Source organism: Zonotrichia albicollis, chromosome 3 (genome assembly GCF_047830755.1).
Source record: "Zonotrichia albicollis isolate bZonAlb1 chromosome 3, bZonAlb1.hap1, whole genome shotgun sequence".
Taxonomy (NCBI): Eukaryota; Metazoa; Chordata; class Aves; order Passeriformes; family Passerellidae; genus Zonotrichia; species Zonotrichia albicollis.
The window spans coordinates 14,656,394-14,669,485 of record NC_133821.1 but is presented as its reverse complement, the minus strand read 5'-3'; the positions used below and the strand labels follow the sequence as shown (position 1 = coordinate 14,669,485).

The window sequence follows — 13,092 nt, the reverse complement described above, 5'->3', positions numbered from 1 at the left end:
TTGCTGTCATGGCCTTGCCTTCTTTTCAGGAGATTTTTAGTTTTGCTGAATCTAAGAGAATGGATACATTTTGCTATAGGGAGTGCTTGTCTGAAAACTGTGCTGGCTGTGTGGTGACCTGGGTCATCTGGATTGAATATATTTTTCATGTTGGATTAAGTGCTGGGCATCCCTCCTTGATAGGTTTTGTCACTGTCAGACTCAACACTGGAGCACCATGTTATCTCTAGATGGTGTCAGCCACATACTGTGCCTGCTTATGATTTGCAAACTTCTATCTGTTTTTCTGGCCTACTGCTTTATGAAAAATGTCCTTTTTCTCTTTTTGCACTCCCAGGGCCATCAAAAAAGCATGGTGCAAGAGGATGTAACTCCTTATATAAAATTCTGCTCACATACAAACTTCTTAAAATTGGCCTTCATCTTAGGACTGGACAATGTATGCTCAGTGTGAAATAATTTTTTAAGCACTCCAGGGTATATTGCTTGGAAAGGTGTATATTTATTTCTCAACTTGAAATATTATGGATCTACAGTCTAGAAAAAGGGAGTTTGTACATATGAGTTGCAGGAAGTATTTTGTGCCTGTTGCGCTTGCTATGTAATTGTTTTATTAATTGAAATATGATTATTGATGTTTCTTAAGCTTGGAGGTACTGGGCAAGAACACGTTTTTGTTTTCTCCTGAAAGCTGGTAATATATAAAAAACCTCTTAGGGAAGAAAATGTGATAATTCATGTGTGAGAACAACTGTTGGAGCCTGTGTGTCCACATTCTTGGGTGTCTAGGGAGGGATGCAAAATACTAAGTCTGTAATGTAGATTGGTATCAGCTGTTTCTCTGAATTCCACCCTGTGGGAGTGCTGGACATGCTCCTTCAGACCAGGATGAGAAGAAATACAAAGGTGTTGTGTGTTAAAGCAGAGCATGGAGACACACAGGCAGAGTGGGATATCAAGGAGCTCCCAGTGCCATCCCAGGGGAAAGCTGCCAGTGTTCACAACAGGCCTGCTGTTTGTGATGGTCCTGGGAGATGCTGGGATGTCACTAGCAGGATGAATAAGTGATCTTTATCTCCCTGCTTTTGGAGTTTTCATCATTTCAGGATGGGTTTGTGAGTGTCTGACAGAGTCAGGTGAAACGTTTTTAAATTAGATGTGTCAAGTGTCTGTTTGCTATTTGCTTTGTGAGTTTATTGGAAGTGCATTTGGCAGGTTCTGTGTACATGCAGTGGTCAGAGCAGGCTCTTCAGGGCAGACCTGTGCAGCCAGTTTTGCTGCAGCATCAGTGAGCCACTCTTGGCCAGGCAGCAGCCCTGGCCCTCCTGATACCCTCCCCCAGCTGATGGAGAGAGGAAACACTTGCCTTTTGGGGTGCACTGGAATTGAATGGGAATTAAATCAAACACCTGGGGACGGCAATGGTATAAAATCAGTGCTGCAAAGTAATGACAGCAACTGATTGTGAGGGTGTAGGGAAAAGGGAAGCTTGGAGCTTAACAGGAATTTACAGAAAGATCATTGTGCTACCTGCCTGTGCTGTGGGACTCTAAGGAACATGAAGCTGAGGTTTTCATGTCACCTCTCAATGTCTGAAAATTTCATACATTCTTTTCATGGAACTAAGTGCCTGCCACCTTAGGAAAGGACTGGGACCCACTGGGGAGGGCTGGCAGGAAAAGAAGATCCCTGACCTGAGTGTGCTCTGCACTACAAAGCTGTGGGGAGCAGCTCTCCTGCCCTGAGTGCACACCCCTGTCCCCTGCCAGGTGCTGTGTCCCATCTCCTCACTCTACACCTCACTGTGTGGGGTCTCAGCTCACTGTCACTGGAGGGAAAGCTACTCATGAAGAGAAAAATGTTCCTTTGGTAGTACTTTCCAGTGAAATAAAGCATGGATGCAAGACTCTAATTTAATGGCATATAATTGGAAATTTGCAGCTTTTCTTCCTCCAGAAGTCTGTCTCAGAAGAGGAACTATGCCATCTTGCTAGACTGTAAAGTACTGCGCACAATAACAGTGCTTAAATAGTAATTACTGCAGCTGGAGGGTGTGTGGGAGTGTGAAAGGAGCCCAGCTGATCTGATGTTTTAATGCTATTAATTGCATGGCCTTCTGTGAGAGGGAGGCCAAGATTCTGGTAATTGTTTTAGGTCAGTTCTAATCAACAGTTTTCACTAACATTCTTTAATGAGCACTGTCAAAACGGTACCATGAATGTACGTGGAATTCTCTGTGAATGTCACAACGTGGCAAAATAAAGCTGCTAAATACTCTGGAAAAGAATATGCTATGGTTAGAGTCTGGTAGGATTCGAAATCTAGACAGCTCATCCTTGGTGTTTGCTTGACAAAGATGGAGCTTTCCTAGGGCCTGTGAGTCAGATCAGCTCGGTGACCAAAGCAGGGAGAGGGCAGGTCCTTGCTCTGGGCTGCCCAGCTGGATGGAGCTGAGAGCCAGCTGCAGAGACTGGGCCTCTGTCTGGCCATGCTGGCACCGTGTCTAAAAGAAAGCAGAGTCAGTCCTTGTGCTTCTCTGCCAGCAGCCTGTAGTAGCCACATCCTGTTTTCCACTGCAGCACAGTGATGCATTCTGATGCTTCTAGCCACCTTCACAGGGCCCAGCAGCAGCTGCTGACACAAGGTGGGAGGCAGTCTGTCTGGTGCTGTGTACCTGGTCCACACTGATACTTCTCGTCTCGGGGCTAGTGCACCAAGCTGAATGCTGGACTTGGTCCATTGGAGTCAGCCCTGGAAGGAGGGGAGCCAAACTCAAAACCTGTGAATGGAGCAAGCACTGGGTCCCAAGGCCCACTTGAGCCCACACACAGAGGAGATGAGGCTGTAAAACAGGAACAGTTCACACAGAACAGAACCGACCAAATGATGGGCTGGGCTTGACCTTCCCTGAGCATGAAAAGATTGGGAACATTGCCAGTGGATCCCCAGCAGGGTGTGCCACCCTGTGTCACATCTCAGCCTCCAGGTGACATGCTCCTATGGGAGCACTTCTTGTATCTGAGTGGGAAGATTTGTCAGGAAGAAGCCATTGCCAAGCCTCCTGGAGCCCAGAAAAGGAAATATCAGCGCAGGCACAGTGTGTGTGATGCTATAGTGGTCTGCAGCAGGTCCAACCCACCCTACCCCAAACTCCTGGGTTTATCTCATCACAGTTCAGTTCATGCTGTTTTCCAAGTCCAGTGCCACAGGTTTTCCTAGTGCCTTCTCTTGTTGCATTTAAACATGATTCAATCACGTTGATCCCCTGGCCCTGACACTGCTGTGTCTCAGCTCTCTGACTGAGTCTTTTGGACTGTGACATGGAAAAACTCACTGCAAGCAGCTGTGAAGCAAAGGCCTGTCAGTATCTTGAAGTACCTGCTTTTGGTTTAATGCTCCCTGAAGCAGTTCCTCCCTCCATGCAGGCTATTTCTGCCAGGTCTCTGCAGTGCTGGGATGGTCTGCCAGGAAACTGCTGGAAAATGGGAAAGCAGCGAGGTCCCAGCGGTAGAAATGAGACAGCTGCTGCTTCTGTTGGGCAGACAGCTCGCTGAACATCTGCTCTGACAGCCACCTGTAGGTCCACTGCACCTGGCTGTCGGTGAGCTCGGGGAGGAGGCTGCCTGCAGGCAGCCCAGCCCGGTGCAGCAGGTGGCCCAGCTCCTGCCTGAGGAAGCCAAACATCACCACGTAGTCGTACTGCACGAGGCAGGGCTGGCACAGGCTCACCAGCGGTTTCCAAGCTTCGTGTACCTTTGTGCTGTCTAGGACCTCCTGGACAAAGCTGCTGAAGGATGGGTTGATGCCCATGCCTTGAAGGAAGGTGGCAATGAGCCTGTGGAAAGGGTCCCTGACAAAGAGCACTTTGGTGTAGGAGCCCAGCATGGCCTTTCTCTCCGTCTGGTTGAACTCGCTCAGCCGCGTCTCCTTAGCCTGCAGCCGGCGGTAGGGGAGCAGCACTGGCAGCGTCACATTTTCCTCCTTCAGCTTCTCCAAAAGCTGGTGCCATTCCTCCACCCCTGCTGATGGCACGTGGCAGTACAGGAGGTCCAGCCTGGTGTTCACCCTCAGGCTCGGGAGCAGGGAGGCTCTCTCATCCCGGCTGCTCGGCAGCGCGGTGACTTTGCCTGCTCGGCTGCAGAAAGCTCTCAGCCTCCTCTTCCTGAGCTGCTGGACGTGAAGGAAGCTGTCCAGTGTCAAAGTGAAGCCCTCCTCTGCCTTGGGGGTCAGGTCACCTGGGAAACAGCATTTGGAGATGGGGGTGAGGAAAGAACACGGTGCCCTGAGTGAGACCCTGAGCACAGAGTGCTGCTGCAAGGCTCTTCTCCAGTTATTCCAGTGTGGAAAGGATTCAGCGTGGATGAAATGGGTAGCAAAGGGGAGACCAGCCCTGTCTGGCAAAGAGCTTGGCTTTGCTGGGAAATGGGTTTGTGTCCCCATGAGCATGTGAGATTATGGACACCCAGACTCCCCTTTCCCCAAATCACCATGCCTGAGGATGGCTCTAAACCACAGATTTGTTCTGCAGGCCCAGTTCTCCACTAAATCATAATTTTTGCTTTTAACTCCTTGCTTGCAGCTGAACGTCACAGAGCTGAGTTTACCAAAGAGTCAAAACTATTTTGAGAGACCAGGCAGTAGTAAATTGGTTTGTAGCTACAAACACGTGATGTCCTGGAAACCCTTTTGCATCTGTTAATAGGTTAAGATCAGCGACCAAGAATATGTGAGTAAGAGATTGTTCTGAATGGCTTGGGGTGATTTAGGGACCCAAATGACATCATTTCTTGCATCACTCCCATATGTAATTTTTTTCTCTTGTAGATAAAAAGGCAAAAGCAAATAAAAGGCAAAAAGCAAAGAGAAGTGACATGACAACAAAGCAAATATAAAAGGCAAAAGCAAATACAAGGACTCTAAGAGAGTGCATTAAATTCCTCAGATTTCAGCTTTGCTTTTTTGTTGTCTTGTTTTTGATGTGAAAAGGCCAGAATGGGTTTGATCGTGGAAGATTAATGCCTGCCTTGTTAGTTTATTTTCTTTAGCAGCAGCAGCACATCTGCCTCATCTGCTGAGTGCAGGCATCTGGCAGCCCTGGGGGACAGTTCAATGGTTTGTTCTGGGTCCTTGGAAAGTTAAATATTTGAGGAGGCTCTTGTACAGGTAAAAGCAGAGAAGCACAGTTAGAATTAGGCACAGGACATCAGGAACATACTGACGCCTGAAGCTATCCCGAGCTGCTCTTTGACTCACCCAGCCCCAGAATGACAGTGTCTGCAAAATCAAGTGATGGCTTTGCCCTGGAATGATGGGAAATGGATGGCAAGGATGCATTTTTAAGGCAAGAAATGCAATAATCACCAACGCCCCTACTCCCTCCTGCCCTCCCAGCAGCATTTCACAACAAAACAATGAAAGTTTCCATAACAAAAGTTCTGGGAGCTCCCCCCAGGCAGCCTGACACCTGTTTCCCCACCACACCTGAAATCAATGACCCCACTAAGAACATAATGCTGCAGGGCGCCACAGCAAGGAGGGAACCTCAAACGCCACGCCAAGGGTGTTTTCTGTCCTGTAGGCGTTTGCCAACCGGGACCCTCTGGAAGAAGCGCCAGGGCACAGAAAGGCAGAGCCCGGCTGGCCAGGCCTTACCTCCCTGCCTGCGGGCCGGGCTCCGGAGCAGCAGCCTCCAGCCGAGGAAGGCGGCGATGGCCAGCGCGGCCGAGAGGCCGAGGCGGGGAAGGAAGCGCATTTCTGGGGTGTGCTGGGCGCCGAGCGCTGTGAGCAGCTCGGGACACGAGGGAAGGGTGTCGGGGAACCTCGTATGTTTATTTAAACACACCCAGCCGGAGCTGGGTTAAAGTACTGTTTGGGCAGCGGCTCGGCGCAGGGAAATGGCCTGAGGCACAGCAGGTGCCGCCTGCCTGCGTTCACAGCGTGGAAGATTTTGAGGCAGAATCTGCCTTGTTATTCAGAGTCTGTGCCATGCCACGTGGCAGTGCTGAGGAACAGGCCCTGCATCCCCACGCTGTGCAAAGATGTCCCTGGTCCCCTGACACTCCCAATTCTCGCTGCTTTTGGCACCAAGGGAGGGAGGCACTACTGGGTAACGGGGCTGTGGGGAACAGCCGGGACTGGGATTGGGACTGAGCAAGCGACTGCTGGGCCACGGCTCCTGCCTCGGTGCTGCTGGGGCTCTTTTAAGCTAGCAGCTGTGGCAGGGGAGGTGACAGGGCACAGCCAGCGTCATGTGGCAGGTCCATGATGAGCCACAGGCTGGAAGTGCTGAACTGTTTGAGTCCTTTTGCTGTTTACAGCGGGCAGTGCAGAGGCCCCATGATGCAAAACAAGGGGGTGGGCTCCCACGCCGGCAGCGAGACGCGCTGCTCCCTCCTTTCGTCCAGGAGCCACCCTGTGGGATGGAAACCCTCCTGCCAGCAGCTCTTCAGGGCTGTGCCACGGGAGGATTTGCTCTCCTCCGAGGCTTTCCCAGCAGAGGGTGCTCTGTGTCCGATTAAGCCCTGTCCTGCCCTGCCCGCCCGTCCCCGCTGCGGCTTCGCGGATCAACCTCGCAGCTGCCCCGGCCACATTTGTGCCTTTTAATGCCTTTCTGCAGCGAGGAGGAGATGTTTCCTCCAGCTCTTGTGGCCAGAGCCTGCTGCAGGTGTCCCTGCAGCTAAATCTGGGAGAATCCCCTACAGCCAGAGCTGGGGATGTTCGGGGTGGGTGTGAATGGCCGTAATTTGATTATACATTTCGGCAGGGACTGCCCCAACCACAGCCCCAGCGAGCAGCTGCAAAGGGTAGGGAGAAATGCAGCTGATTTCTTTTACAGTCATAAAGTGAAAGCAAAGAGACGTTCTCTGTCTGGGAGGCAGAAAGAAATAGTGGAAAACCCCCTTTGCTTTGCATTGTAACTTGAACTTCCCAAGTTACATCAGGGTTTCATCTCCCCTTTCTCTAACTTGTATCTGCCATTTAAATTGTGATTTTTAATTTTTTAATTTTTTTTTTCTTGACCCGTGAGATTTCTTTTAATTTTTTTTTTTTTTTTTTTTTTTTTGTGCTGAAAAGTTTTCTCAAGTGTCTGTAGACACTTGCTGAAACTCACTGCTGAGCTTCCCCCACTGCTGGGCTTCCCCTGTGTGCTTTCCATTCACCACTTAGCAACAGGCAGCAAGGCTCAGACTGCAGTTCTTGAGCTGAAAGGCTTCCTGCTATATGCTTGTAGGGAGCCAGCAGCATTTTTGGGCACAGAGGCTGAGTCAGGTGTGGAAATGCATTCACATCCTACTATTTAATGCAATTGCACAAGGGAATTAGTTAGGGAACTCATACGAAGCTTCCCGTAATTTAGGAAAACCCTCACTGCCATGAATGTGAGAAAAAGCCATTTTCTTTTTCTTTACACCAGCAGTAGGATTGCTTGAATAAGGATTTCCAGATTTTTTCCCACCAGTATCTTGAACAACATTGCCTTGGGCTCCCTTTTTCTCCTCACAGGACGCACACCCTTCGGAGATATAGGTTAATAAACATCCTCCTCTCCAGCCTTCCCACATTCCTCCCACTTCCAAATTTTGCAAAGTATTGTTTTGTGTGACCATGACCCGTGGGCACTGATGTGAGGGTTCCCCCCCTTGTTCCTCCTCATGCCTGCCTTGTGGGAATGTGAACTTTGCAAAGTGATGGCCTGCCTCGCTTGGCAAGGGATGTTTTTACGCTGTGAGGAAAGGAAGAGCAAGAGTGGAGAGGAAACCTTCTTATCCTTCTTCTTGTTTGGAAACTTGCTTATGACATCTGTGTTTTGCAAGCAAATTCGGGCCAGTCTCTCAGCAGAAATGTGGGAGCAGTCGGAGAAAGAGTGAAGTTCCCAGCTCCCAGAGCATCATGTAATGTGGAAAGTCTCTGGTCTTTGGGAAGGATGGCCCTGAGAGCAGGGCTGCCAGGCTGCTGGCTGGGGATGCATTGCACTGAGTGGACAAGGATTCCTTGAAATCATCCCAAAAAGTCAAGGGTGGCAGTGGGTATTTGTGAATAAACTGGGGTTTCTGCAAGTGGCCTCTTTTCCATTGTATCTCTGGGTTCCCGGAGCTCCTCTCTGTGCCTGTGGAGAACCTTGGCTGCCCAGCTTGCTTTGAGGGTGGGGCACACACAGGGCTATCTTACTCTCAAGGACGAGGTTTAGCATTTCAGTGCATGAGCTGGAGCCCATGTGTAAGGATCACCTCCTTCAGTCTTATGGTCATTTCCAAATTTGGCCAACTCTGCTGCTTTCTGGTGGGGTTTGGGATTTTTTTCACTCTAGCTCCTGCCAGATGTGGGTGAGCCAATCTGCCCAGCACCCTGAGTCCATCTCCATCTCCTCCAGTGCTTGCATTCAGCGCTGTCACTGTTAGCAGTGGATTTGGAAGGTGGGCATTTGTCCTGGGGCATTGCACAGGGAGCACCAGGCTGGCTTTGGGCAGGCAGGGAGAAGCCAAAGGCCCCACACAGCAGCATCCTGGGACTGAGCAGCACTGGACCAGAAATAGTTATGCAATGTGGAAAGGAAGGGAAAGCAAGTTCCCATTGCACCCAAGGAGTGGAGCAGGTAGGACAATGTTTGGAGTGGTTGTACAGCTCTGGCGCTTCCTGTTTTCCTGCGGGCAGGAGCTGTGATTGTCACTTCTTATTCAGCTCCTCATCCTGGGAGGAAGACAGCATCGGGCTGTCCAGGGGCAGCAGGATGTTTATGTGGCAGGCTGAGTCAAGGTGCTGCTTTTAATACACCCCAGAGCAGAGTCATTGGGGGAAATGTACATTTTAGGTTTTTAGGTTTCTTTTTTTTTTTTTTTAAAGGCTCATGAACATCCAAAGTGCTTTGCAATTGCCATCGAGCTATGGGGCCAAGTGCCAGCTGAGTGTCATTGTTTTCTAAGGCTATTACACGAGGATTTTACAGAGTGCCATGAACTACTGGTAATTTAGGGAGGATTCATCTAATTAGTGATGCTGTATTGAGAGGCTTTGCTTAATTACTCCATAAGCTGTTAAAGTTCGCATTGTCTCAGCCAGGCCCATATCAACCAGAGCTCCTAATGGTGGTGGGGAGAGGATGAGGCAGCCATGCAGCCATGTGCCCATCCAGAGGAGCACTCTCTCCCTGCTTTATTAAGGACAAGGGCATTTCCCTGAAAGAAGGGACCAAGGGAATCAATATTAAAAAAAATCATGGGGACTGCAGCCATTATCTCTCTCCAGTAGCAGATGGGAATCCCATGGGGAAAAGTAGCTTGTGTCTGGATCTATGTATCCAGGGGAAGAATGCTCATGGGACTAGTGGCCATCACATCCATCCCATCCCCTGCCATGGGACCAGCAGCCATCCATCCCACTGCCTCCATCCCATCATTTGTCATGGGACCAGCAGCCATCCATGCCATTGCCTCCATCCCATCCCATCATTTGTCATGGGACCAGCAGCCATCCATCCCACTGCCTCCATCCCATCCCCTGCCCTGCCTTGGGACCAGCAGCCATCCATACCATTGCCTCCATCCCATCCCCTGCCATGGGACCAGCAGCCATCCATGCCATTGCCTCCATCCCATCCCATCCCCTGCCTTGGGACCAGCAGCCATCCCTCCCACTGCTTCCATCCCATCCCATCCCATCCCATCCCATCCCATCCCATCCCATCCCATCCCATCCCATCCCATCCCATCCCATCCCATCCCATCCCATCCCATCCCCTGCCTTGGGATCAGCAGCCATCCATGCCATTGCCCTCATCCCATCATTTGTCATGGGATCAGCAGCCATCCATGCCATTGCCCCCATCCCATCATTTGTCATGGGATCAGCAGCCATCCATGCCATTGCCCTCATCCCATCATTTGTCATGGGACCAGCAGCCATCCATGCCATTGCCCCCATCCCAAAGCCTCTGCTGAGCCCCCAGCTTCACAGAGGTGGGAGAGTTTTTACTTGGGTGGCCTCAGCTGCATTGCTGGGGGCAGCACAGAGGAGACTGGGGTCTGAAAGATCCCAAAATCTCCTGAAAAAGAGCTGGTGGTGGTAAAAAACAAGATGGTGGGAAGAAAACCTCTGTTGTAAAACATCACTCGCTGGAAGCAGACTTTGATCTCCTGCTGTGGTCCCTGATGGGAAGAGGAGGTGTGGGCTGGGAGGAGATGGGCAAGAGGAAGAGATCTCCTGGGATTTGGGGTTGTGTCTCCCATGTGTCCTCTTTTCCTGAGCCACAACTCTCTCACTGCAAAATGGCTTCCCCAGGCTTCACACCCTGTGCCTGCCCTGCTTTGTGAGCGAGAAACACTTTTGCTTTGTTTACAGCAGCATTTTCCCCTTTCCGTGTAATTTTTTGTGCTGCTGCCTGATCAGGTGAGGAAAGCTCTCACCTGTGTCTGTTGCTGGGCATGGGGGAATGGATTCTCAGGCAGCTTTTGACCCCAAACTGGCATTTTGCTGATGCTGCTGAAAGCTGAATTTGTCTGAGAGCGCACCCAGACATCTGCCCACTGTTCCTGGCCTCTCCCAAGGGAGTGCTCCCCCATGACACTGCAGGCTATCACGTTCTCTTGGTTGCTGGTTGTTTCCATTATTCATACAGCAACTCTTTAAATATTCAGAGGTCTCTTGACTGGTTTTTCAGTGACTTGTGGAGGAGGAGGTGGCGGCATGGCTCCTGGGGCCACCTCCACACCTGGTTTAGTAGGATGCTATTTCTGATGAGCGATGTTTTCGGGAACTCTGGAGCCTACGGCCCTGACTCCAGACCAGAAGTGGCAGGGGGAAAAGGATTTAAGGTCTGTTTGTTTTACTTTTTTGTCCAGACAATAAGCCAGCAAATACTCCCAGAATGTTTATATTTGGATAAGGCCGCTCGTGTCCTGTGAAAGGAAAATGACACATCTACTACTTCTCCTGGGGAGAAGTGGTGTGGGACAAATGGACTCCTGGTGTGGCTGCCAGAAGCCTCTGGATGCCACTTCTGGGATGTGTGGGATGGCATTGGCACTGTGGTCCAGAGCATGGCAGGGGCACAAATGCCTGTTTTTTCTCTGTTGGTGGCATCAGTTTGGGGCCAGATGCACAGAAGGGCAGAGCTTGGTCCCTTGTGCCAGCCCCCCGTTTTTCCCACTGGGATGTGGGGCTGGGGACACTGGCAGGTGGCCTCATCACACTTCCCATCCAACAAGTTGTTTTTGGAGTCTGTGGGATGTGAACCACAAACTGGAATTCAGTTTTCCTGTTTTTCCCAGAAGCTCAGCCCCTCCTGGCCTGGCACTGCATGGGGGAAAGACACGAGGTATCCAGGTTTGGCTGCAGGGCTTTGGGCTGGCTCTGAGCACAGGATTGATTTGGGGTTCACCACACACCCCTGCCTCACCATGAGTCTTGTCTGAGCACAGGTGAGCCCAGGATTGATTTGGGGTACACCACACACAGCATCTCCCTTGTCCTGAGGTTGGGTCTTATCGATTTTGGAGCCTCTTGTCATTGTCCAGCTGCAAGGAGCTGAGGGATGCTCTGCCCTCATCTCCTCCATTCCAACCCTCTCCTGCAAACCAAAGCACACCTGAGGTGTTTTCACAGGAGCTGAGCAGCCCATCATGGCAAGTCACACCATGAAGGTTCCAAAAACTACCCCATAACAGTTTTATCTTTTTTTTTTTTTTTTTATTTGTTAAACCACTCCCTTGCAGAAAGCACCACTTACTTGTCCCATAGGGAGAGGTCAGGCAGGGGGAAGAAAACTCAAGGCACTATGGCCCTGCTGCAACAGGTCAGGTCAAGGAAGAGGAATTTTCTTGGCAGCTCCTGGGGTGGCTCTGCTGGCTTCACCCTGGGGCAGGTGCTGTGAGACAGTGCCAGGAACTCACAGCTCCACTGCAGTCTGTAACTCCAGCTGGGTCCAACACCTCCTTTCTTGATGTCAAAATTGGTCAGAATATTTTTTTTTTTTCATTTCCTCAGGGTTATTTTTTACCTAAAAGTGAAGAAAAGAGAAACTTCTCTTCCTAATTTTTTTCCCCAGAGCTTTTGGAAGAAGTAAGAGGGGACTTCATTCAAAGTTGGTAAATGCAGCCAAAACTTGCCTTCTCCTCCTCCAATTATTTTACTTCTATTAATAAATCCTGCCTGTCTGTAAATTGGGCTTTTCTGCATTTATTTTCATTCTGTAGAAATAAACAGTCCCCAGCCTCTCGTCTCTGATATTTGTCTCCCCATACATGCTGAGGTTCATTTGATTTAAAAATTTCCAAACAGGATGGAGACAAGAGAAGCAGCTTTTTGTCACCTGCAGCACCATGTTTCTGCAGCACAAAAACATGATATAATGAATGAAAAGGCCTGGAAATGCTGAAAAATCACTGGAGAAGAAAAAAATTGTAAATTAGCAAATTGCCATAGTTTCACACACAGCCACAATTAAAGAAGCAGCAGATCTGGGAGTTTTGGTCTGAGAAAACCCAAAGGATTTCAGCTCCACTTCCTTGTCTAAAGCTTAAAATGCAGCAGCTGTTAAAAGTCATGCTCTGGTGCTCCACCTGCCCCGAGTGCTGAATTCAAAAGCAGGCAATGAAACCCTGAGCTGACAGGCCAGGAAAGCCATGGAATGGAGGAGCAGAGATCCATGTGCCTGAAGGAAGGACCCAGGAGGGGCGAACACCCCTTTCACCCCAGCAGCCTTCTGACTCTAGGAGCCTTCATCTTCCCCTACATTCCCATTCCTGGGAATGCAAGGTGTGGGAACAAATTGCATTTTGGGAGCCCTTTGGAAACAGATTTCAGCTGCACCATTGCTAACTCTTACCTAAGGCCTGGCAGCAGGTTTTGCCTTTGGGAGCTTCTGACCCCAGCTGGTTGTTGCACCCTGGTTGAGCATCCTCTGCTCATTCTCCTGATGAAGATGGAGAAGGAGACAAAGATGAATGATGGAGAGGTGGCTCCCTTGGGTAAAACACCCCTCAGGCAGGAATCCATGGCTTGCCTCAGCCTCTGAGGGATGGCAATTCAGTAGGAAAGAGATGGGAAGGTTCTGTAGAACCCATGCCATGTAGATGTGAGCCTTGGGGACATGGCTTA

General features: G+C 50.1%; 1 protein-coding gene across 1 annotated transcript; it reads right to left on the bottom strand.

Moving 5' to 3' along the window:
* Positions 1-646: 646 nt before the first annotated feature.
* LOC106629471 (carbohydrate sulfotransferase 8-like) lies at positions 647-5,848 on the bottom strand. The gene is made up of 2 exons (XM_026794462.2): positions 5,653-5,848; positions 647-4,235 (listed from the first exon to the last, which is right to left on the bottom strand). Exons 1-2 carry the CDS (start codon positions 5,750-5,752, stop codon positions 3,427-3,429), a joined length of 909 nt encoding a protein of 302 aa, XP_026650263.2. The 5' UTR covers positions 5,753-5,848; the 3' UTR covers positions 647-3,426.
* Positions 5,849-13,092: the final 7,244 nt, after the last annotated feature.